At 47.1% G+C, this 24123-nt stretch overlaps 1 protein-coding gene across 4 annotated transcripts in view; it reads right to left on the bottom strand.

Annotated features, from left to right (window-relative positions):
• Positions 1 to 1096: 1096 nt before the first annotated feature.
• Positions 1097 to 24123, bottom strand: part of VOPP1 (VOPP1 WW domain binding protein) — an 84277-nt gene continuing 61250 nt past the window's right edge. For 2 of the 4 annotated variants that reach the window (XM_060171529.1, XM_060171531.1), the window contains 4 exons: positions 17057 to 17085; positions 14678 to 14755; positions 8552 to 8688; positions 1097 to 3271 (listed from right to left, as the gene is read on the bottom strand). In XM_060171529.1, coding sequence (XP_060027512.1) covers positions 3103 to 3271; positions 8552 to 8688; positions 14678 to 14755; positions 17057 to 17085 — 413 coding nt within the window. In that variant the 3' untranslated portion in view covers positions 1097 to 3102. The remainder of the gene's footprint in view (positions 3272 to 8551; positions 8689 to 14677; positions 14756 to 17056; positions 17086 to 24123) is intronic. The other 2 variants (XM_016193482.2, XM_060171530.1) reach the window with 1 other exon arrangement.

Here is a 24123-nt window from a genome sequence, read left to right as displayed (position 1 = left end):
TCACCTGCATCTTCCATCGAGTCTGGTCTATTTTCTCATCCCCCAACCTCACTTGCTGTGTAACATTTCAGAAATTCCTCAAACTTCTGTCCTTTCATATTTTGCCTTGAGAACTATGATGATTTTTTTTTTTGAAGTTCAGTAAAACTTGGAAGGAGAGATAAAAGAGAGTGGTCAGTTTACCATCTCAAGCTATGACTCTGCTTCAATTCTACACTGAGAGGCTGGTGAGGGTGTGTGTGTGTGTGTGTGTGTGTGTGTGTGTGTGTGTGTGTGTGTGTCTACATCTCTGTGTGTGTGAGATTGTATGTGTATGTCCAGAAAGGTGTGTACATTCACTCTGACTCCACCACCAGCAAGTTCTCAATCTCACCCAGCTAGTACAGGTCCCAAGACAATAAATTACCAATGCTAGGCTGTAAAACAGCTCAGCTGGACAGAGCTGCTGCTTTGCTATGTGCACTCTGCAGGCTCGAAGCTGACTCCTGTGGTCCTGAAGGAAGCCTCCCTGTGATGGTTTCTCTCTCTGGAGATGTTTTTAAAAAGTATCAAGTGTTTCTTCATAAACATCATCTCAGCTATCAACTTCCGTAAAATGTAGCCTAACTCTGGCAGTTATTATCCTCCAGCAGATCTGGAGAGAAATGGTTTCTGATGGGGCAGAGCTGGGTTTTTAAATGAGGAATCACCTTCACAGAACACAGATTAACATGTCAGTACTGCATGAGATTTTTATGGGTGGGTGGGGATTAATGAAAAAAGGAAGAGGAAGAGAACCAGAGCACCATTCTGGCACATGTGATGCCTGGGACTGAACTCAGGATATTGTGCTGGTTAAGTCCAACACTTTATCCACTGCACCATCTCCTCAGTTGCAGATTTTACCCAGCATTTTGTAATCTGTTTCACAGAACCTTTTTCTTAGCTAAAATGTGTTAGTGAACCTCATATTCTTAAAGTGCATCTATTGTCTGTCCCCAGACTGGGTACCTCATCCCCTAACTCACGGCCAACAGAACAAATGACTCCCTGTCCACCTTTCCTCACCAGAAGCGCCATCTTTACCCCTTCTCAGTGTCCCAGCAAAACACTGACGCCTGTGCCCAAATTTAGTTTTATTTTGCATACATAGGAAATAGGACCCTATCAAAAGAGGACGAGAAATATAACAGAGCTGAGTGGTGCAGACGGAGAACATGCACAGATCTGCCCCAAGCTCACAGCTGATCACTGACCACAGGGGCTTCAAAACAGGGCCACCCACCCACCCACAGCACAGAAGACAGGAGATGCCAGAAACGCAGCAGGGGGATGACCCCACACAGCAGCGCAACTCATGGCAGCCGGCTCACACCCAAGTCTAGGAGAGAACACAGCTCACCTCACACAAACGTGGGGCTAGAAAATGGCTGAGCCCTCCCTAAACTGTTGAGTCTCAGGACTGTGTTGTCAAAAAAGAGAAACAAGACTGAGTCGTGGACCTCTGGGTGATGTTCATCTGCACTAGGCCCAGTGCTGGGGGCAGCTCTGGTGTGCTTCTGTATTTTTAAAAAAGAATAATAATAATGAAGGGAGAGACTGAAGTTAAGAAAAAAAAAGAGCAAAACAAATGACCTGGAGGAAGAGGAGGGACTTTTGGACCTATGTGGTGGCCCCTGGTTGTAAACAGCATTTTGTGCTTTGCCATCTGGTTTGAATCCAGGACTAAAGGGTGGGGAATACAGAACAGAGAGGTCACAGGGCGGCCAGAGGCCTGGCAGCAGCATCTGTTTGGAAGCTGTGTTTTCAAGGTGAGTCTGAGCAGTGGCTGTGGCCTCATCCTGCTTCTTGCCCCCTCCCGCCTCCCTCCCCACCCTGACATCCCAGCAGATCAGGGACACAGACTCCTGTTGCCAGGGGCTGAAAACACCCTGTCCAGCTCCAGGGAGGTATCCTGATGCTCAAAGTTTAATGCGAAACAATTTTCCAAGGTTCCAGTGAGCACGCCTGGCCATCCTACACCTACACACATTGTAATCTAAGCTACTCTGTGTCTCCCTCCCTCCCTTCCTCCCTCCCTCCTCTCCCACACACCCAAGCCTGGGCCTGGGTAAGACAGGGTGCATGCCCACCGCCCACTGTAAGCTCCCCCTGTGGGGGAGGGGGGGCGGTTTCTAAGCCAGGACTCAGTCTTCTGCATCCTCACTCTGATTGAGGTCAGTGCAGTCCTGGACTCTGTGTCCTGCTCGGCAAGCCTGGCCTCTGAAAACCCAGCTCCCAGATGCTGAGATGGAACCACAGGCCTTGCTGAGACACCTCTCTCAGTGGCCAACATCACAGGCCTGTTTGCCAACTGTCCCTTACACCCACCCACCATAGGAGTGGATGATGGGAAGGGTGCTTCTCACACAGGAAAGACCACAGAGTGGTTGGGCTCCAGGGCCAGGGTCTACACAGCTTCCACGAACAGACAACAACGGGGGATACTCTTCTCTTTGGGAGTCACACCATGGCACCCCAGGGGGCAACTGTCCAGGAGCTGAAATTGTGTTCTTCAGTGACATCTTGGGGGCTGCAGATGCCCAGCAAGGCCTCTGGGTCCCCATCTGTGTAGCTAGCTGAGCAAAAGCTGCACAGTTTCCCAGGGGTAGGGGCAGTGCAGAAGGGCCTCTGTCTCTAGGAGCCAGCGGAGACAGGCAGTACTGAGCGGCTTTTCCCCACCCAGAGTCTCCCTTGAGCAGAGACTAGTAATAGGGCAGGTCCTGGGAAGGGATGTGTTCCAGCTGTGCTGACTCCCAGGAGGGAGGTGGGGAATGGGGGGCCTTGTGCCTGGAGCCCTGCCATCCATGTCCTCCTTTGCCTGAGGGCCTGGGAGCCCCAAGTGTCAGCTCCTGGACTGGGCACAGTCATGGCAGAGACAGAAGCAACAGGGAGACATAGGGTGAGCTCAGACACTGGTCCTCCATGGGTGGGGAAGGGGGGGCCCGCCAGGGGCTCTGAGGGTGGGGAGCAGCTGCCCTTGGCGCCTCACAACACGGTTCCTGGACACCAACATGGGTGAGGACAGGGAGGCCAGGGGGTGAGGTGGGGCCATGGAACCCCTACTTGTCCTTGACCACCTGTTCATACGGGGGTGGGGGGGTGTTGCAGTAGGAGGGGGGTGGCGGGTAGGCCGTGCTGCCCTGTGGTGAATTTGGCTGGACCTGGAACGCCATGGCCATTGGGTTCCCAGCAGGATTCACACCCAGTCCTCCAGGGTCGGTATAATACGGCAGCCCCACAGGCTGGGCTCCTGCAAGACAGACAGACAGACAGACAGTGAGCAGAGCACAGACAGCAGCCTGCCCTCACCCTGGGGCATAGGGACCCCCAGTTCCCCATTTTTCCTCTGGGATTGGTGTAATACAGCAGTCCCACGGGTTGGACTTCTGCAAGACAGACAGACAGTGAGCAGAGAAGAGATAGCAGCCATCACCCGAGGCAGGAGGAAACCCCATTGTTCTTTCAGTGGGAGTTGACTGACATCCCACTAGCAGCTGGGACTTAGGGTGACTGGAACCCAGGCCACCCCCACCCCTGTCCCCTGCAAGCTCCACAGAGGACACCCAGGTGACATGAGGACATGAACCAGGTCAGCCACGAAACAGGGTAGAGGCTGTTGCAAGACCTGAAGGGCAGCCCAGGCAGCTCTGGGGAAGACTGGAGAGGGTGTGTGTTCCATGAACCCTGGTACATGGGCACTGAGGCCACTCAGCCGTGACCACTACAAGCAGAGTGGGGACAGGCCTCCACTCTCAGTTTTAGTACCACCGATGATGGACAGGCAGGGCAGAGTGCAGAGGGGCTTGCTGAACATCCGTCTCCACATCCCCCTGCTGGCTCCTCCTGGGGGTGGGGGCTCCCTGGTGTGAAGAAAGAACCCAGGTATGCAGCAGGGAGATAAGCTTTGGGGTGACACCTGCAGGCCTACGAGCCTCGATCAGCTCCATGCAGAGGGAGGAAGAGGCCTTCACAGGAAGAGGCACCAGGTCAGAGAAGAGAACTTAGGGGTCCAGAGAAGAGACAAGGATTGGAGGGAACAGGCTGATCTCTGAGCCTCAAATCTAGGCTCTTGTTTATTTGATTTTTTATTTTTTTATTATCTTTATTTATCGGATAGACAGAAATCGAGAGGGAATGGGGTGATAGAGAGAGGGAGAGACAGAGAGGGAGAGACAGAGAGACACCTGCAGCCCTGCTTCACCACTCACAAAGCTTTCCCCCTGCAGGTGGGGACCAGGGGTTTGAACCTGTGTCCTTGCACATTCTAACATGTGCACTCAACCAGGTGCACCACCACCTGGCCCCTTGATTTTATTTTTATTGCCACCAGGGTTATCACTGGGGCTCAGTGCCTGTGCAATGAATCATCCTCTTCTGGCAGCCATTTTTTCCTTTTTCTTTTCCTTCCTTTCTATAGGACACAAAGAAATTGAGAGAGAATAGGGAGGTGGAGAGGGAGACAGAGAGACACCTACAGACCTGCTTCAGGTGGGGAGCGGGGATTTGAACCCAGGTCCTTGAGCATGGTACCATATGAGTTCAACTGGGTGCCCATTGCCAGGCCCCACTAACTAATTCTCATTTTGAAGTATAGAACATCTGAGCTACTGTTGGGAGAATTTTTTTTTAATCTGGTCTCCCCGATAATGCTATAACTGTATGAATACTGACTCTGAGCCCTGCTCAGCTCTGGCTGATGATGGTGCTGGGGATTGAACCTGGGACCTCAGAGCCTCAGGCATGAAAGTTTTTTGCAGAACCATTATGGTATCTCCTTGCCCAATAATGAATATTTAAATTAAAAAAAAATCAAGAAAATTTGGGGGGATTTCCTGGGCTGTATCAATTTGTGAGCAGACATAGGCCTAAGAGTTCTCTCTCTTTTAATTTATTAATTATATTAATTTTGCCAACAGGATTATAACTGGGACTCAGTGACTGCATGTACATGGCCCCACTATTCCCAGTGGCCTTTCCCACCGTCCTACCTTCTGTCCTGTTTTTTTTTTTTTTGGAAAAGCTAAGAAGCGGGGGATAGGGGGTCCTGCAGCGCTGCTCCACAGCTTGTGAAACTTCTACCTCCCCTGGAGCTGGGGGCCTGGGGCCTTACAATCTTGTCCTTGCACATAGTAATGTGTGTGCTCTAAGGTGTGAGCCACTGTGTGACCCCTAAGTCTCTTTGTATCCAAGGAGCTGTGTTATGTAAATATTACAAGTTAATATTATCTAGTTTATTTTAATTAGTTTAAGGGGAGATTTTATTTTAGATTATTTATTTATTCCATTTTTTTGCACTTGTTTTATTGTTGTAGTTATAATTGTTGTTGCTACTGATGTCATCGTTGTTGGAAAGGACAGAGAGAAATGGAGAGAGGAGGGGAAGACAGAGAGGGGAAGAGAAAGACACCTGCAGACCTGCTTCACCGCCTGTGAAGTGACTCCCCTGCAAGTGGGGAGCCGGGGGCTTGAAGCCAGTCCTTGCACTTTGTGCCACTTGCGCTTAACCTACTGAGCTACCGCCCGACTCCCTATTTTAATTAGCTTTTACTCAGAGGGGTCTGAGTAAAGGTTTGCCCCTTGTTCCCAGTGAGGTGAGCAGTGTCATGGCAAGTAAGAGCTACCAAGGGGCAAGCGTGTCCAGTCTGAAGGTCAGCACTAGTGTCTGTAGCACTGGCCAGATGCTGCTAAGGACCAAGGTGCTGGAGGAGAGAAGGTGGAGCAGAGGTCAGAGAAACAGGCCAACCATCAGCAAAAATGCCACTTCACCTGTCTTACCAGCATCTGTGGTCCCAAGACAGCAGCACCTCCTTCTGAGGGTGCCTCTTACCCCTGTCTTGGCCATGACAGCATGGAGAAGCTCCACACTGTGAGGCAGGAGCTACTCCTGGGCTTTGCAGGATACAGTCTTCAAATCATACCTCCCACCTTCCTAAGTCTCTCACCATGCAGAAGAGGCAGTACAGAGTTGTGGGGAGATAAAATAATGGTTCTGCAAAAGACTTTCCTGCCTGAGGCTCTGAGGTCTCAGGTTCAATCCCTAGCTCCATTATAGGTCAGAGCTGAGCAGTGCTCTAGTAGAGCTATAGCGCTCTCTCTCTCTCTCTCCCTCTCTCTCCCTCTCCCTCTCCCACTCCCACTCCCACTCCCTCTCCCTCTCCCGCTCCCGCTCCCGCTCCCTCTCCCTCTCCCTCTCCCTCTTCCGCTCCCGCTCCCTCTCCCTCTCATAAGCCAAAGCTGAGCAGAGTTCTGGTCTCTCCCTCTGTCTTATTCTCTGAGCCTCTTTCTCATTAAAATAAATTTTTTAAAAGTTAAAAAAAAAGGCACCATAGTGGGTAGGATACTACTCAGCTACTAAAAATAGTGATTTCGTTGTTTTCAACCCATCTTCGATGAAACCTGAAGAAATCATGTTAAGTGAAATAAATCAGAAATAGAAGGATGAATATGGGATGATCTCACTCATAGGCAGAAATTGAAAAACAAGACCAGAAGAGAAAACACCAGTAGAACTTGAACTGGAGTTGGTGTATTGCACCAAAGTAAAAGACTCTGGGGTGGGTGGGTGGAAGGTGGGGGTGGGGGAAGAGTAAAGGTCCTGGAAAAGGGTGACAGAAGACCTAGTGGGGATTGTAGTGTTACGTGGAAAACTGAGAAATGTTATACATGTACAAACTATTGTATTCACTGTCAAATGGAAAACATTAATCCCCCAATAAAGGGGGGGAAGGCACCATAGTGGGTATAATAGGTGGGTGGATGGGGCTGGGCTGCACAGCCAACTGCAGGTGCCAGTTCCTTCTCCAGAAGATAAAGAGAGCCTTGCAGACAGACAGCCTGGGAAGGGTAGTGAGGGGCCTGCCCCATCTCTACAACCTGAAGCACCATTTCAGGAAGAGCTGTACTCAGTCCACAGGCTCTGAAATGTCCATCCTCACAATCAAAGTTCCCTGTTACATTTCAGCTCTGATCTGAAGGGTAATGAAACTGTCAAAACACATGACGCCCCACTATTTCCATTTCCTGCCATTGGCATCAGCTGGGGCAGTGCTGTCTGGAGGGGGGGGGGGTTGACAAACTGATCATGAGATTGAGACATGAGAAGTCAGGAAACTGCCACTGATCTCCCCATGCACACACGGCTGGAGAGCAATACATACGCAGCCTCCCCACGGGGCCTCTCCGTTGACTCCTGTTTGATTATTTTTCAAATCAGCATCAGTCACATCAAAGAGAAGTCATTGTGAAGGGAAATGTAACGTTAGCCACAGATGCCATTCTCCGTCACCTGTAATCTCTGTCTCTGCCTTCTATGGCTGCACAGTTGTGGGAACTCCACACAACACACCATCCACCACCCTTGTCCCTAAACACAAGTGGACACTTGTTCTGTCACAGTTACAGGGCCATAATCCTAGCTATCTGCTTGAGAGGTGACATAGCACCTTACAAAACAGCAGGGGCTGCCATTCTGCCATCAGGTCCATGTGGTGCTTGCTCAGTCTTCCCATGCTCAGTCTCTGCTGCCCTCAGTGTTCAGCTCCGGCCCTGCTCACCTCCACACCTCAGCTCTGCACCTGCCAGGTTCTGGCAGTCCTTCACCTTGCTACAAGCTTCTTTCACCCTTAAGTATACAATGGACATACAGCGTCATGTTCATTCATTCATTCGAGTGCACATATTACCATACACAAGAACCCAGGCTTGAGTCCCTGCTTCCCACTTGCAGGGCGGAAGCTTCATAAGTAGGAAAGCAGTGTTACAGGTGTCTAGTTCTCTTTATTTCCCCCTTCCCTCTCAATATCTCTCTATCTATATCCAGAGTAAATACATACAAACTTTATTTTAAAAAGAACCAAATAAAAGTGACAAAATTCACCCCCAGCTTATGTTGCTAACACATGACACAGCTCTTATACTATAGGGGTGCCCCATAGCATCTCTGCGGAATCATGGAAGCCCTATACTCCTTTGGAACAAAGCAAGCCTTGCTCTCACATGGCACTCTAGCTTCCTCTAGGACCCATTCTTTCATGCTGCTGCAAGTCTATAAGATCTTTACCAATGAAAGATGGTGCTGAACCCTCTGGCTTATGGTAGTGTTGGGGATTGAACCTGGGGCCACTGGGGCCTCAGGCATGAAATGCTTTTTGTAGAACCATTACACTATCTTCCTAGCCCATCACTCTGGCTAATGCTAAACAAATTCTGCCTCTCTCTCTCTCTCTCTCTCTCTCACTCTCTCCCTCTCCCTCTCCTTCTCTTTTCCAGTATGGTATTCAACTTCAGTGGCAGGCTGAATGCACAAGACTGAGCTGGACCGTGTGATAACAGGTGTATCAATAACTAGGTGAGAATATAGGTGACTATACCTTTTATCAGCCAAATGCACAACAGAGTTGATCATCGGAACAGTCTAATCCATATAACCCATCTTTTCCTTCCGGCATATTCCATAGCATCACCTTTATTGACATGCTTGTAGGAGACACATAGACCATAGGGAGAAGACAAGGACAGAGGGTCTGCTGACCTGGAGCAGGGTTTGGGGGCTGCCTGGTATAGGACACGTTGAATGCAGGCTCCTCCATCAGCGGCGGGGGGTACATGCGCCTCCGGATAAAGAAGCCGGCTCCACAGCAGAAGAGAACACCCATCATCAGCAGGAACCTGGGCACAAACACAGTGTGAGACACTGAACCTGGGCCCTGGGCTTCCCATGGGTGCACTGCGGTCACAGAGAGACCGCAGCACAGAGGAGCTGCTCACACTAGTGTCAGAGCTGTAGGCCAAAAGCCCTAGTTGTCACATATCCTTGTCATGTGCAAGGGCCCAGGTTCAAGCTCCTGGTCACTACCTGCAGGGAGGATACTTTATGAATGTTAAAGCAGGTCTGCAGACCTCTGTCATTTTCTCCCTTTCCCCTCTCAATTTCTGTCTGAGAAAAGAAAGGAAGGAAGGAAGGAAGGGAGGAAGGAAAAAAGAAAGGAAGGAAGGAAAGAAAGAAAGAAAGAGAAGAGAAAAAAAATTGCCTGGCACCAAGCCCCAGTGATTATCTTAAAAAAAACTTTAATTGTAAATATAAACTAAATATTGTCCAACTGTAACTCTGAAGTCTAGGGTCAATGGTGAAGGATAGGACCTTTGTTCAACTCATGTCAAAATGATCAGTGTCATGATGACTGATTTAATACATGACTGGTGAAGGGCTGGGTGGCGGTGCACTGCTCCAATCAGTTAAGACCCAGGTTCATGCCCTTGGTTCCCACCTGCAGGAAGAGGCTTCATAAGTGGTGAGTACACACAGTGACAGCGACCCCCCCCCCCTTCTCAATTTCTTTTTTTAAAATTTTTAAAAAATATTTTATTTATTTTTTAATGAGAAACATAGGAGGAGAGAGAAAGAACCAGGCATCACCCTGGTACATGTGCTGCCAGGGATTGAATTCAGGACCTCATACTTAAGAGTCCGATGCTTTATCCACTTCGCCACCTCCCGGACCTCGCTTCTCAATTTCTCTGTCTCCACCAAATAATTTTTTTTTTAATGGTCAATGAATGAGTGAATAGCTTTGCCTCACTTTACACTCCACATACCACCCTGAAATAAGGAGTCAATCTGAGAAAGGCCAATTGTTTATCCCTTGCAGATAAAATTGGGAAACCCTGGTCCACCTCTGAGCTGAAATCATGTGGAAGCTCATGGAGCCTTCTGGAATCTCACACCCCATTCTCTGTGAACAGCCAACCACCAGCTAGCTGGTGAACACACAGCAGAGTCAGCTGCTTCGTGATCGAAGGCATCCAATCACACATCAATGAAACTTGAGAAAGGAGCAGATAAAGCCTCTGAGAATATTAATATGATGTCACGTACAAGTCTGCCAGCCAGCCAGTAAGTACTTAATGGACAACCTTGGGAAGAAAGGTCAGAAGCCCCAGACAGGAAATGATTCAGGAAAAGGAAGCAACTGGAGCTTTCTGATCTGTCTCTTGATTCATTATTCATTCAACAAATATTTTCCAAGCGCCTGTTCTCTGTGCTGGAAAAAGATGAAGGAGTCCACCTCCAAATGGACTTGAGTTTAACAGGGGTGGGTGTATGTGTGTGTGTGTGTGAGGTGGGTGTATGTGTGTGTGTGTGTGTGTGTGTGTGGTGGTAGTGGGGGCTGGGGTGTGGGGTGGCGCACAATGGTTAACTGCAAATTTACAAGATTATGCATTTACAATTCTGGTGAGTGCTAAAAGGTGCAACAGTTTTAAATGTCAAGGAAAATACACGATAAACCACTTTTTTTTTTTTTGCCTCCAGGATTATCGCTGGGGCTCAGTGCCTGCACTATAAATCCACTGCTCCTGGAGGCCATTTATTCCCATTTTATTGCCCTTGTTGTTGCCATGTCTATTGCTGTTGTTGGATAGACAAGAGAGAAATAGAGACAGGAGGGAAAGACAGAGAGGGGGACAGAAAGACAAACACCTGCAGACCAGCTTCACCGCCCATAATGCATCCCCCCCGGCATGTGGGGAGCCAAGGGCTCAGGTGTGGATCCTTACTCTGGTCCTTGCGCTTCTCGTCATGTGTGCTTAACCCACAGAGTTACCGCCCGGCCCCCAACAAACCACTCTTAACGGCTGAATTCAGTGCAGTGAGCAATTATAACAAGGGTATCTGCCACAATCAGGAGGAAGGTCAGAGACACATCTTTTCCTTCTCAGCAACACCTGAGCTGAGTCTTGAAAGATGACAACAAAGAGCTGGCAGACAGCTCACTTGGATAGTGTGCTGCTTTGCCATGTGTGTGACCCAGGCTTGAGTCTCATCCCCTGTGCATTGAAGGAAGTTTTGGTGTGGTTTATTCCCCTCTCTCTGTCTGCCTTGATCTAAAAAGAGATGATAATAGAGAGTTGGAGCAGGAGAGGAGAAAGGTAGAAAGAGAGGTGTGTGTGTGTGTGTGTGTGTGTGTGTGTGTGTGTGTGTGTCTCAACCCAAATGAGTAGGGGCCTGGCAATGAGGTTTAGGAAGCACAAAATGTTCAGCTGAAGCTCTTTTAAAAAAATCATTTATTTCTTTTGGAGGGCAAGTCTGGTGCCAGCAGCTGCGGTAATTCCAGCTCCAATAGCGTATATTAAAGTTGCTGCAGTTAAAAAGCTCGTAGTTGGATCTTGGGAGCGGGCGGGCGGTCCGCCGCAAGGGGAGCCACCGCCCGTCCCCGCCCCTTGCCTCTCGGCACCCCCTCGATGCTCTTAGCTGAGTGTCCCGCGGGGCCCGAAGCGTTTACTTTGAAAAAATTAGAGTGTTCAAAGCAGGCCCGAGCCGCCTGGATACCGCAGCTAGGAATAATGGAATAGGACCGCGGTTCTATTTTGTTGGTTTTCGGAACTGAGGCCGCCTCCCGTGGCGGCGACGACCCATTCGAACGTCTGCCCTATCAACTTTCGATGGTAGTCCCCGTGCCTACCATGGTGACCACGGGGGGAGAGCAGGGAGCGAGACCTCAGAGAGGGAGAGCTGAGAGCCCAGAGGGGGGGGGGGGTGAGGGGGCTTTTTATTGGGCGACAACCAGGGGTGACGTGTAGGGCCAGGATTGGTTGAAGGGGGCAATGCTAGGGTTTCCAGCGGCGTAGTGAAACCTGGGGGCGGAGACTGCATCAGAATAACTCCTCAGCAACAGATCAAGACAGAAAGAAACGGAGGAAAGAGACACCTGCAGCACCGTTTCACTGCTTGTGAAAATTTGCACTCTGCAGGTGGGGACCAGGGGCTTGAATCTAGGTTCTTAAGCACTGGAATATATGTGTTCTACCAGGCGTGTCACAGCCCGGCACCAGATGTATCTTTTTAAAACTAATTTTCCCCAGGAGGACTCAGCACAAATCTCACATTCAACACTGGCTGAATACTGTGTCCAACTACAAACAACTGTGAAGAAATATAAGCACTGAGAGGCTGCCTGTGCACAAGGGTTCACCTCCTCAGACAGATTAATGTTCCCTCCCGAGACCACAGGCTCCATGGGGTGGAGATGCAAAAGCTGCCAGACTTCCAGCTCAGGAAAGCTTCTTGGGAGGGGCTGGGCATGGCACACGTGGGTGAGTGCACATGTTACTATGTGCAAGGACTGGGGCTTGAAACCCTGATCCCAAAGCAGGGAAGCAGGTCTGCAGGTGTTTTTCTTTCTCCCTCTAAATCTCCCCCTCCCATGTCAATTTCTGTCCTACAAATAAAAAGGAAAAAAAAAAAAAAAAGGCCAGTGAGAGCAGTGGATTTGTGCGTACCACACCCTAGCAGTAAGCCTGGCAATAAAATAAATAAATAAATAAATAAATAAATAAATAAATAAATAAATAAGCAAGCTCCCAGGTCTACCTGGACACCATTTAAAAAATTATACAGGGCTGGCAAAAGAGCTCACTCGAAGGTGCATTGCTTTGCCATGTGGATGACCCAGGTCTGAGCCCAACCCCCACCCACTAAAGGAAGTTTTGGGGCTGTGGTTTCTTTCTTTACCTCTCTCTCTCTCTCTGCCTCTATCTCTATGTCTCTATTTCTCTATCTGATAGACAATTATACAGTACAGTTGGGGGTCAGGTGGTAGCGCAGTGGGTTAAGCAAAGGTGGTGCAAAGCACAAGGACTGGCTTAAGGATCCCGGTTTGAGCCTCTGGCTCCCCACCTGCAGGGGAGTCACTTCACGGGCGGTGAAACAGGTCTGTAAGTGTCTATCTCTCTCTCTCCCCCTCTGTCTCCCCTCCTTTCTTGAAAATAAATAAATAAATAAATAAATAAATAAATAAATAAATAAAATTATCCAGTACCTAAACTTGGATAAGCTTTTCATTTTTAGGAGCAATCCTACAGTCTCATCATGACTACTCAGTGCTTCAGACCAACTTAACACACATCTAGACCCTTCTGGGATTCGTGACTCAGCAGTCATGCCTCCTCCTCCGAAGGGTTCATGGCAGAGAATTCTGGATATAAAGACACGTGAGCCAGGCACAGCTCTGGGAAGCCCTTTCTCAGTCTTCTGGGCTCCTCTCTCAGCCCAGCATCGAGACTAGTCATATCAGTTAGAAATATGCAAAGAGATGCCCACATTCGGAAAATCCTAGGTAAACAGGATCAACTTCTGTCATAGAGTTTTAGAGACTAGCAAGCAGCTAAGAAGTAAAAGAGCTGGAAATTGCTTCTGGTTTGGGGAGTGGCCAGAGCAGTGACACTGACTGGGGTGTCCAGGCCAGGGAGCAGGGACAGGTGAGGCCAGCCCCCAAGTGACCAGTTAGGGAGGTGGCGAGAGAAATGAAGGAGCCTTCCCATCAGACCATGTGCCAGGCTGCCCTCTCCTCCCAGGTGCTCTCCCTGACTGCACACTGTGGTTAGTCACCAAAAGTCCAAGTGCCGCTGGGACATGCTCTGAAAACCTTCAGAGTCTTGAAGTCTTAATGAAATGGGTGTGGTGACCATGTGTGGCTGTGAAATTATAACCCTAACTTCTTAGCATTTTGTGAAGTTGTTAAATCACTAACTAGAAAGGAGAAAGAAACAAAGAAAAAGAAGAAAGGCTCTTTGTGCTGTACATACATCGGTCTCCACATAAGCTTTGCTTCCCCAATATCTGACTCAGCCTGTCTGTGGAGCCCAGTGTCTGCTCAGACACCCTGAAAGGCAACCTCTGCAGGTGGCATCTCCCCCTCACAAGAAACCATGCCCATGCCCTTCTAAGGCATCCCTTCCCCCCACCCCAAGCACAACCTGAAATGTCCTGGCTCTCCATGTATCCCTCCATGGAGATGGTAGGCAGCCAAGGATGCTGGGACTAAGAGCAGAGGATGCTGGGGGCAGCGGAGACTTCCAGGTTGGATAAACTTGGCCACAAAACTGATTTTCTGATGCATCCAGAATTCCTCTTCCTTTCCTTCTTTCATTCCTTCTTTGCCTCCTGGATTATTGCTGTGGCTTGGTGCCAGCACTAGAAATACACGGTTCCTGGCAGCCATTTTTTCCTTTTATTCTATCTCTCTCCTTCCTTCCTTTCTATTTTTATTAGATAGGACAGAGAGAAATTGAGAGAGGACAGAGGGAGAGAAAGACAGACACTTGCAGACCTACTTCATTGCTTGTGAAGCAGCCCCCCTGCAGGTGGGGAGTGGGGTCTTGAACCCAAGTCTTTGCCTTTGGTTATATGTGTACTTAACTGGGTGTACAATTGCTGCCTTCCCCCCCACCCCAATTCATTTCAGAAACTGGCCATTGAGCTGTGGAAGGCTCAGCTCCCCATTTGGAAGAAGAGCTGTTTGTCCCCAATCACAGTCATTGGAAACACATGTGGACTTTCTGCAACAGGGTTTCTTGTCAGGAAGCCAACCGGAACATACTTAAACTTCCTATTTTATTTCATTCTATTTTATGAAGAAGTGCTTATTTATTAATGAGAGAACCAGAGCACTACTCAGGCACATGCAATACTGGGGATCAAACTCAGAACCTCATGCCTGAGAATTCCCTGGGCTGCTGTGTTTGTTTTTCTGATCAAGACTGCCCCCGCAGCTACATGCCCCTGGTGAACTTGAAGTGACAGAGGAGCTGTGACAGTGCTGACTGTGAGCAGAGACTTGGAGGTGGGAAGAGGCCTAAAGATACAAGAGCTGAGACCTACCAGAAGTACCACAGTCTCTGTATGGAGAGAGCCCGCACGCAGCACCGGGAGCCACAGCAGTCCTCGTAGGGCCGGCATCTGTGGGGAGAGAGGGCACAGCTGGTCAGTGTCGGGGCCAGGAATCAGGCCAGAGCAGTCCCTGTGGCCTGAAGGAGACCTCAGCCCAGCAACTGACATGGCCTTCTAGTCAGGGGGCTGGGTTTCAGATGTCCAGAGTTGACTGGGAGGAGCAAAGAAACCAGCCTAGACACATTAGGAACTTAAATACGTCCACTTCTGATCTATGGGGTTTCCAGAACAAGAGCACTGAAGAGACACTGTTCATGCTGCAGACTGCCACACACATGCCAGGGTGGGTGTAGGTGGGACTCTGACCTAAGTTACACAAAATAAATCTGCATCATACCCTCTGGTTTTTCCAATGTTTTAAAGGCTTTTTTTTTTTTTTTTTGAAGCAATGCTGGTTCACACATCTTTGTGTTTGAAGGCCTAGGAGACACTGGTCACAGGGCTACTGCATTTAAGAGATCCTGATTCTTCTTCTGTATCTGCAATAGTTGAACTCTAGAAGGCACAGCTCTCACCTTCTCATGAACAGATTCTGCTGTGGCAGCTATAGGAGGTTAGAAGAGAGGGGTGGAAAGGAGAGAGCAGACACCTGCTCTGAGGAGGAAGCAGGTTGTGATCCTTCAAGATCAGAAGCCTCTCTCTTGCATCTCTCTTGCAAGGCTACTCCTAACAACCTCGAAACACTTCAGTTATGGACTCAGGCAGAAAGCTAAAGAGGTACCTGGGGTTCACCTGACTCCAGTAAGCATGAACTTGGCATGAAAGAAGAAGGCACAGGGATGACAATGGGTTGAATGCAACCCTTTCATGGGCTGAACTTGCTGACACGCGTCCCTGTCAGACTCAGCCTGCACTCAGGCTCCAAAGCCCCGTTTCCCATGTTAGAGGAAGCAGGAGGCAGAACTCTTCTATAAGCCTGCAGACAGAGTTAAGAGTCCCTTCTGTGAAATTCTGGGATTCACATACATCTCCGCTAGAGAGGGCATCTTATTTAGAAAAACTGGGTGTGTAATGATACTGCAGTTCTGATTCAAATGACTCCCTGTTGGCAAGACTCAACTCTCAAGTGCCCTGCTTTCAAATCTCAAGATCTAACTTTGGAGGGCCAGCAGCAAAGACATCTTCTCAGCTGTCTTCCTGCTTCATTTTCTCAAAACAGAGCACCCTTTGTGCTCCCTTACTTAGCTGGTGACCCACTCTGTCCCTGCAAGCATCCTTGCAGATGTCAGCCAAACACTTGAAGGAGCACCAATTACCCAAGGAGGCAAAGGTGTGGCCCCTTGCTTTCTGTTTTTTCCTTCCAAAATGCCTACTGTTAAGTTGGGGTCCTGAGCAAATACCTGCTAGCATTCCAAAGTGCTGCAATTACCCAAAGAATGTTAAGTGCAGCTCCGAATTTAATTACCAGTAGTAAACATTAGTGGGATGTCTCACATACTAAATAAGCCACCAGCCAATGGGTCAGGTCTACTGTTCAGGGTCCACAAGCTTTGAAATGGCATTCATGTTTTCTTCTTTCTTTTTTAAAAAATTCACTGATTAGGTGACAAACTTTCATTAAGACACATGAGACAGAGAGAGAGAAAAGAAGAAGAAGGAGGAGGAGGAGGAGGTGTAATAGTAGTAGTAGAAGGAGAAGGAGAAGGAGAGGAAGGAGAAGGAAAAGAAGAATAAACCACAGTACCAAAACTTCTCTGGGTGTCAAAGGTCAAACCTGAGGGTGTCAAAGATCATTAACAAGAGTCATTAACATGGGGAGGCATGCACCCTACCTAGTGGGCTATCTCTCTGGCCTGAATTTGGTGATTTTAAAGGACTGCTGCAGACTGAAGTTTTCCTTCTGCTTTCTCTCTGTGTGCCAGACCCCCAGCTTACAACAGAGAGGAACAAGCGCTGCTACTAACTGAATCCCCCCTTTCACAAACCTCATTACAGGTCCAGATGAGAGACACACAGGCTCACATCCAAAGAGTGAAAAGTGTGTTTACCAGCAGAAAGGAGTCCTGGAATGGTTTCCTGTTAGCAAATATTCTGACTAAGTATCCAAACCAGAGAGATGAAATCAGCGTCTCTCCTTGAACTTTCAGAAATAAGTGGTGCATAATGCAGAAGAAGTAGAACGCATCATTCCTTCGAGCCCCTGCTCCCCACCTGAAGAGGGGAGGCGTCACGAGTTTTGAAGCAAAGTTACAGGTATCTCTGATTGAAATTTTAGTGGTGTCTCCCCTCAAATTCTCTCTGTCCTATAAAAATAGGAAATAAATATTCTGAAAAAAAGGAAATAATGATCACTGGGAGTGGTGGACTCACTGTGTAGGCACTGGACCACAGCGATAACCCTGGTGACAGAAAAAGGAAAGGAAAAAATTATTTTAAAATATCACAGAAAGGGGAGTGGCACAGTGGGTTAAGTGCATGTGGCACAAAGCACAAGGATCCCAGTTCAAGCCCCTGGCTCCCCACTTGCAGGGGAGTCACTTCACAAGTGGTGAAGCAGGTCTGCAGGTGTTTGTCTTTCTTTCCCCCCGCTCTGTCTTTCCCTCCTCTCTCCATTTCTCTCTGTCCTATCCAACAACAACAACATCAATAACCACAACAATGTTAAACAATAAGGTCAACAAAAGGGAAAATAAATATAAATAACAATAATAATAATTCATAAAAAAATAAAAAAGAAAAAATATCATAGAAAAAGAATGTATATTCCAGTGAATTAATGCAAATGAAGCAGGTTAGTCCTTTGGGAGTTTTAGGATCTGAGAAGTAAGCACACATCATGCTTATAACATCCAGGATAGAAGGGAGCCTGGCCCTTGGATGCTAATGTTCTAAGATTTGAGGTCACATAATCTCAGGAGCAGAAAATGGACAGACAGCACATTAGTCCATAATGCTTAACATTAATGAAATCCAAAATCTGTTAAAGAAAAAAAGGCCAATGTTGATATGCAAACTTTTCTAAGCAGTGCAAAACAGTGCATTATATTTAAATCAACTGATAGAAAATTAGCTCAGTATTTGCAAGTCACTGCAACATCTGTGCAGTATTCAGGCTCAAGTCCAGACATGGAGTGTGACTAGTGTTACATAAAGAGACAGTGAGAATGAACAGATTAAAGACAACTGCTGGATGCTTTCATTCATATGTGGAATAAAGAAGAGGGAAGCTTCCAACGGAGGGGATGGGATACGGCACTCTGGTGGTGGGAACTGTATGAATTCCCTTTTATCCCACAATCTTGTTAATCATTATTAAATCATTATTAATAAAAAAAAGTTGAAAATAAGAAAACACAAAGCAGAACTTGGACTAGGTTTGGTGTGTTGCATCAAAGTAAAAGACTGTGGGGTATGGGGAAGGGTTCAGGTCCTGGAACATGATGGCAGGAGGACCTAGAGGAGGTTGAATTGTTATGTGGAAAACTGAGAAATGTTACACATGTACAAACTACTGTATTTTACTGTCGACTATAAGCCATCAATCCCCCAATAAAGAAAAATATATGAAAAAAATTAAGTCTCAGTTTCTTGCTTCCAAGAATATCCTTCCTTCCTAGGTAAAAGATAGTGGTATCATATGGAAACAAATGCAGAAATACACCTATGATGATCTTCAAGATCTTTATTTGTTTGTTTTTAGATAGAGACAGAGGCAGAGAAGGAATGAAAAAGATGACAGCACTGATGTTTCCTTCAATGCTGTAGGGGCCAGGCTAAACCTGGGTCACCCACATGGCAAAGCAGCACACTATCCAAATGAGTTATTTTGCTGGTCTACTCCTGTGATCTTAAAGAATTTAAATCTGATCATAGATTTCAAGTCACTGCAGTAGCATATACTTCACAAATACAAATTGAGAGATATAAAGCTGACCAAAAAAAAAAAAAAATGGGTAAGATTCTAGCAGCTCAACAATCTGGAAACCTGGATTCAGCTTGATGCCTGGCACCTGGCTTACTTCCTCAGCTTTTCTTGAGCTGGTTAACCACTGTCTGCTCTGTACTCTAAACCTGTATTCTATACATGCTCTTCTTCCTGAGATGCAGAAGAGAAGCCCCACTGTGCACACTGCCTGGATGTTCTGTGGGAAATCAGAGCTCAGTGTTCTCCATGCTTTTTGTTAGTTCTCTCCTGGAATCTGCTCATTTCATGATTTCTCTCCCCAGTCAGAAACCTCTGAACTCCCCTCTCAGTTCTCAGGTCAAAGTCTTCTGAGAACCAAATGTCAGCTCTCCCTTTAGGGCCCTTCCTACAACAACCACCTCCTCACCTCTGGTCTCAACCTCAAGTCAAACACACTGCACAACCTTCTGTAGCAACAGTTCACACCTCTGCCCTGAGTCTGTGCTGGAGCCTCCGACCTCACACTCAAGGCTTTTCACAGAGGCCCATTCTTTTTACGTCTCCTTTCCTGCCATCTACCTGGTACCCAAAACTCTAGTTTTGTAGTCCCCCAAGTTAGGGCACACTATTATTCTTCCATGTCTTCCACTCTATCATCTGTGAAAACTGCTCCCCATAGTATGGATAAAACTGCCAATGCCATCTCCAGTGGAGAAGCAGTTACAGAAGCCAGAATTCCTTCCTTCTGGACCCCAAAAAAGAATTTTGATCCATACTGCCAGAGGAGGGAATAGATAGAGGAAGATGACCAGAGGGCTCTGAATTCCAATTTCACTTGGACCTTAAATGTTTGTCACTAGGAACTTTGTTTTTATTCCATTACTGAAAGGGAAGCAAATCTGGAGAACACCAGAGGAAGTTAGGCACTGTTTCTCTTATCTAAGAGGGAAGAAAAAGGAAGGACACCTGGAAGGTGTAGATGTAGGTGTGAGTTAGAAAGGAAGTAAAGGAAAGACCATAGAAAAAAATGGGGGGGCTGGGTGGTGGTCCACCTGGTTGAGTGCACATATTACAATGCACAAGGACCTGGGCTCGAGCCCCCAGTCCCCACCTGCAAGGGGGAAAGCTTTGTGAGTGGTGAAGCAGTACTGCAGGTGTCTCTTTGTCTCCCTCTCTATCTCCCCCTCCCCCCTCAATTTCTGGCTGCCTCTGTTCAATAAATAAAGATTAAATATATATATATGTATATATATATATATATATACACACACACACACACACACACACATAATAATGGGTAATAAGTAAGATAAATAATGGGTAAAAAGTAAGACAGGTATAGTTATATAGACATAATGTCAACCCATAATTAGAAGAACTTGTCGTTAAGTTCGGGGCTCCAGCTGGCCAGGCTAGCTTCGTGGTGGTAGACAGAGACTACCAGAGACACACGGCTGGGCAGAGAGGCTTTATTCATGAGTGGGCAAACATGTGCTCTCCTGTCTTTCTGCTCTGACGGCAGAGAGAGACCCTTAAACTAATCACCACACAGATCTGTCCTCCATCCCCTCACGCCGGCGCCCCAAGAACTCCCACACTATCTAGCATAGGGGGCAGGGAGAAAGTAAGGTGCGAAACTAGCAAGGCCAAACCAATTTCTCCCAGAGGTGAGGGGAAGGAGACCAAACCAATATGAAACATACAACAATTCCTCCTTTTCTCTATATAGGGCGCTTTTGGAGGGCCCCCAAAAGTGCCCTGTAAACTATCTTGTGGAAATTAATCCACAACAGATCTGGCATCAATCTGGCACTGTAAATGTTAAAACCATTGTCACTAACATACATTAACTCTCTAAGTAACCTGAGCCTGTTTATACTCCAAAGTAAAAATGGTTAAAAATCAATATATATTTTAACTATAATTGGTCTAAAGATCCTGCTGTAGTGACTGCTACAGGAGGTTACATTAGATGACCTTTAAACAAAATCATTAAGATATTTAAACCAATTATAATTATCGAGGTATCAACTATAGTAAACCTCTAACTTGTTACAAGTTTAATTTTTTTTCACAAGTGAGTGATTACAGCTATCAAGCCTTCATATGAAGAATCATCTGTTCATATGGTAAGGTATTAAACTATAATAGTTCTTCCATATACAACTTATGTGAATTAACAACATTCACATATTCTTCTACACTAAACTGATGTATCTCATCCCCCAATACTCAGTTGGCTAAGGCACCAAACATATATATATCAAATCAGATGCCCTGCTAACCACGAGAAGGAGATTGTGTTTCTTTCACAGGAATCCCGGGAAAAACCATCTGAACCCCTGCACACCCTGATGTCACCCACTAGACGGCACGACTACAGTGGCACACTCCCTGAAACCCTAGATGTCACTTGATGCGATCTGAAGATCCTGATACACAGATTCCAAGGACAGAACTTTCTTAATGCCTGCTTGCCATTCCTGCTTCTTATTTGCTTGTCACGTTTTGGCGGTTCCAGCTAGCTCCTTACAGAAAAGCAGACTTCCAGCAGCTGACCTTCTTCATGCAGCGTTTCATCCCCTGCCATTTCTTCCCCTAGCCATCTACTTTGGACTGAGACGTCTATCGGACTTGCTGGTATACCCTATGGACACTTTACACAATTTTAAAGCAGTTTATTTCCCTTCACGCTGCTGGTTTTTCATAGACTGATCCTGAGTAGTTCATAGACTTTACAGACTGTTGCCTTGAGGACTATACAATGCCAAATAGCCCCTCTGCTTGGTGGGTCATGCCCTCCCGCCTCCCCCTCATTATGTACCCTTGCCCTCCCCCAAACAGGGAACGTTCCTTTACACACCAATCCTTCCCTTGACAACACACTGGCTTTTACTACTCCCCTACTTGTCCCTTCCTGTTTTGTTATATCATTTAGGTTTATGTCAAAAAGGTTTCTGCTCACCCCTACACTACTATTCCTCTGTCATAGATAGTCTTTTACAGACTTTGAACCATCTTATGCGATGACTAGATAGAAAGATAGAAAAAGATGTAGAGATATTGTGAGGAGATGGTTGAGCAGGCTGCGCTTAACCTATGAGATGAGTCCCTCCAGGTATGTCTCTCTCTCTAAAAAGGGGTTGAGCACAGGGGGACACATAAATATCACAAGGTTGGCAGCCATTTAAGCCTTCCCTCCTCCACAGAAAGTCCTACATCTTCCCACCTGAGCACGGCATTCCTTAAAAACATTTAAGCCTGCTCCATTCCATATTTCATATGGAATATTTCCTTACTGTGTCCATTTAGATATAAAGGGAAAGGAGGAGATGATGCTGAGGAATTATTCTGATGCAGTCTCTGCCCCCAGGTTTTACCATGCCCCGCAAAATCCTAGCAGTGCCCCCTTCAACCAATCCTGTCCCCCACATGTCACCCCTGGTTGTTGCCCAATAAAAGCTCTCACACTTCCCCTCCCTCCCTCTCTGGGCTCTCTCTCTCTCGGCGCCCACCCCCCCCCCTCTCGCTCTTGCCTGGTGGTGAGGTAGTGGGGATGGCCATTGTCGGCTGACTCCACGTGGCCTGAGCCACCCCCCACCCCGATCCAATAATAAAGATTTATGTTCCCCACTTGCTCTGGACCTCTTCTCTCTTTCTTCTCTGCCTCGCAGCCCGACAAGAACTATTGCAGTTTCCACTGGAGGGGGATGAGACACATGTGGTTGGAGCAGTGTGAAATTATACCTGTTATCTTCTAATTTTGTAAATCACTATTAAATCACACACACACACACACACACACACACACACACACACACACACACACACACACACAAATTCCCACCTGCTCCCCACTAGTCAAAGACCAGCTCTGCAAGGCCCTTCCGAACACCCTCCCTTAGCCCCCACTGCCCGCAAGGTCTGTGTGATTCTCACCATCAGCAGTATCATTATTGCTTCTCTGTCTTCCACAACAGAGCAGAAGTTTCAGAACCATCCTAGTTCAATCTATTCTTCTCTGTAGAGCTGAGGCACTTACCATGATTCCTGGCATATCACACATATCTTACTTTAAGCACAAGTGACCTTGACATATTAAGGAAACTCCCTATACTGGACAATATTCAACGGACATGACTTCAGAGCACAAAGTGTATTCTGGGGACAATGTCGCTGCTGGTGCTCTCATACTGTAAGATAGCCTTTGGGAAACCGGCCTGGCAGTGCTTATTAAACTAGAAAAGGAGAGGCCAGGGACACAGCTCAACTGATCTGAACCTGTGACATGCACCCTGAAGCCCCTGTTTCAATCCCTGACATCACAGGCACTCGGGTGGTGTTCTGGCTTCTCTTTCTCTCATGTAAGACTTCCTGTCCACCTCACTGAAATAATTAAAACAAATCTTCAAAAAGAAATGCATGGAGGAGGGGTCCAGAGGATGGCTCATGAGGTAGTATGAACACTTCCCTGTGCATGAAGGACTAGGTCTGACCCCAAACCACCACACAGGGGCATCACACACACAGAGGGGAAGCTTCATGCCCTGGAGCAAGAGTGCTGCACTGGTGTCTCTCCTCTCTGTCTCTCTCTGTCATTCACACTGTCTTGAAAAAAGAACAAAACGTTCACCAAGAATAGCAGAATAGTGGATGTGCAAAGACCTAGAAAAAAGGAGATTAAAATAATAAAAATAAAATTTAAAATTAAAAAAAATTAAATAGAGGCAGGGGAGATAGCATAATGATTATGCAAACAGACTCTCATGCCTGAGGCTCCTAAGTCCCAGGCTCAATACCATCACCACATAAGCCAGAGCTGAGCAGTGCTCTGGTGTTTCTAACTGTCTCCCTCTCTCCCTCCCCCCCCCCTGAGGCTCTCTCAAAAATAAAATAAATACAATATTAAAAATTTAAATAGTAAAAACTTAAATGCACAACATGTAAAAAGAGCCTAATTTTAGCCTCAGCAACTCTTTGTAAAAAAACATTTATTTCACTTCATTTTAATGAGAGAGATGTACACAGAGAGACTAGAGCCCTGCTCAGCTCTGACTGATGGTGGTGCTGGGGATTGAACCTGGGACCTCAGAGCCTCAGGTGTGAAAGTAGTTTGCAGAGCCATTATGCTGTCTCCCCAGCCCTGCCTCAGCAATTCTATTCATGCAATGGCATGCCATGACAAAAGTGAGTTCTAGTACTAAAGACAGAGGATAAAGAATGATGCTTATTGAGTTCTGAGGACCAATATAATTCTTTCCCCAAACTCCTGGGCTCACATACTTGAATAAGGCAGCTGTTTGGATTCACGAATGATACGCTATGTAAAACCACATATTATACATCACACCACCAGGAAGATCTATGCTGAAATGCACAAAGTGTCTGCTAAAGCAATCAGACAGGAGCACTGGGTGGAAGTGACAGACAGGCCAGAGGTGATGTCACTGACTTGGCAGTGACTTGAATAGACCAGAATCTAAGTCAGAGTCTGTCAATGTCTTGGGCAAGTCCACAGTCAACACATTTTCCC

This window comes from Erinaceus europaeus, chromosome 14 (genome assembly GCF_950295315.1).
Source record: "Erinaceus europaeus chromosome 14, mEriEur2.1, whole genome shotgun sequence".
Classification (NCBI taxonomy): domain Eukaryota; kingdom Metazoa; phylum Chordata; class Mammalia; order Eulipotyphla; family Erinaceidae; genus Erinaceus; species Erinaceus europaeus.
The sequence above is the reverse complement of the archived record's forward strand: the minus strand, read 5'-3'. Positions and strand labels throughout refer to the sequence as shown.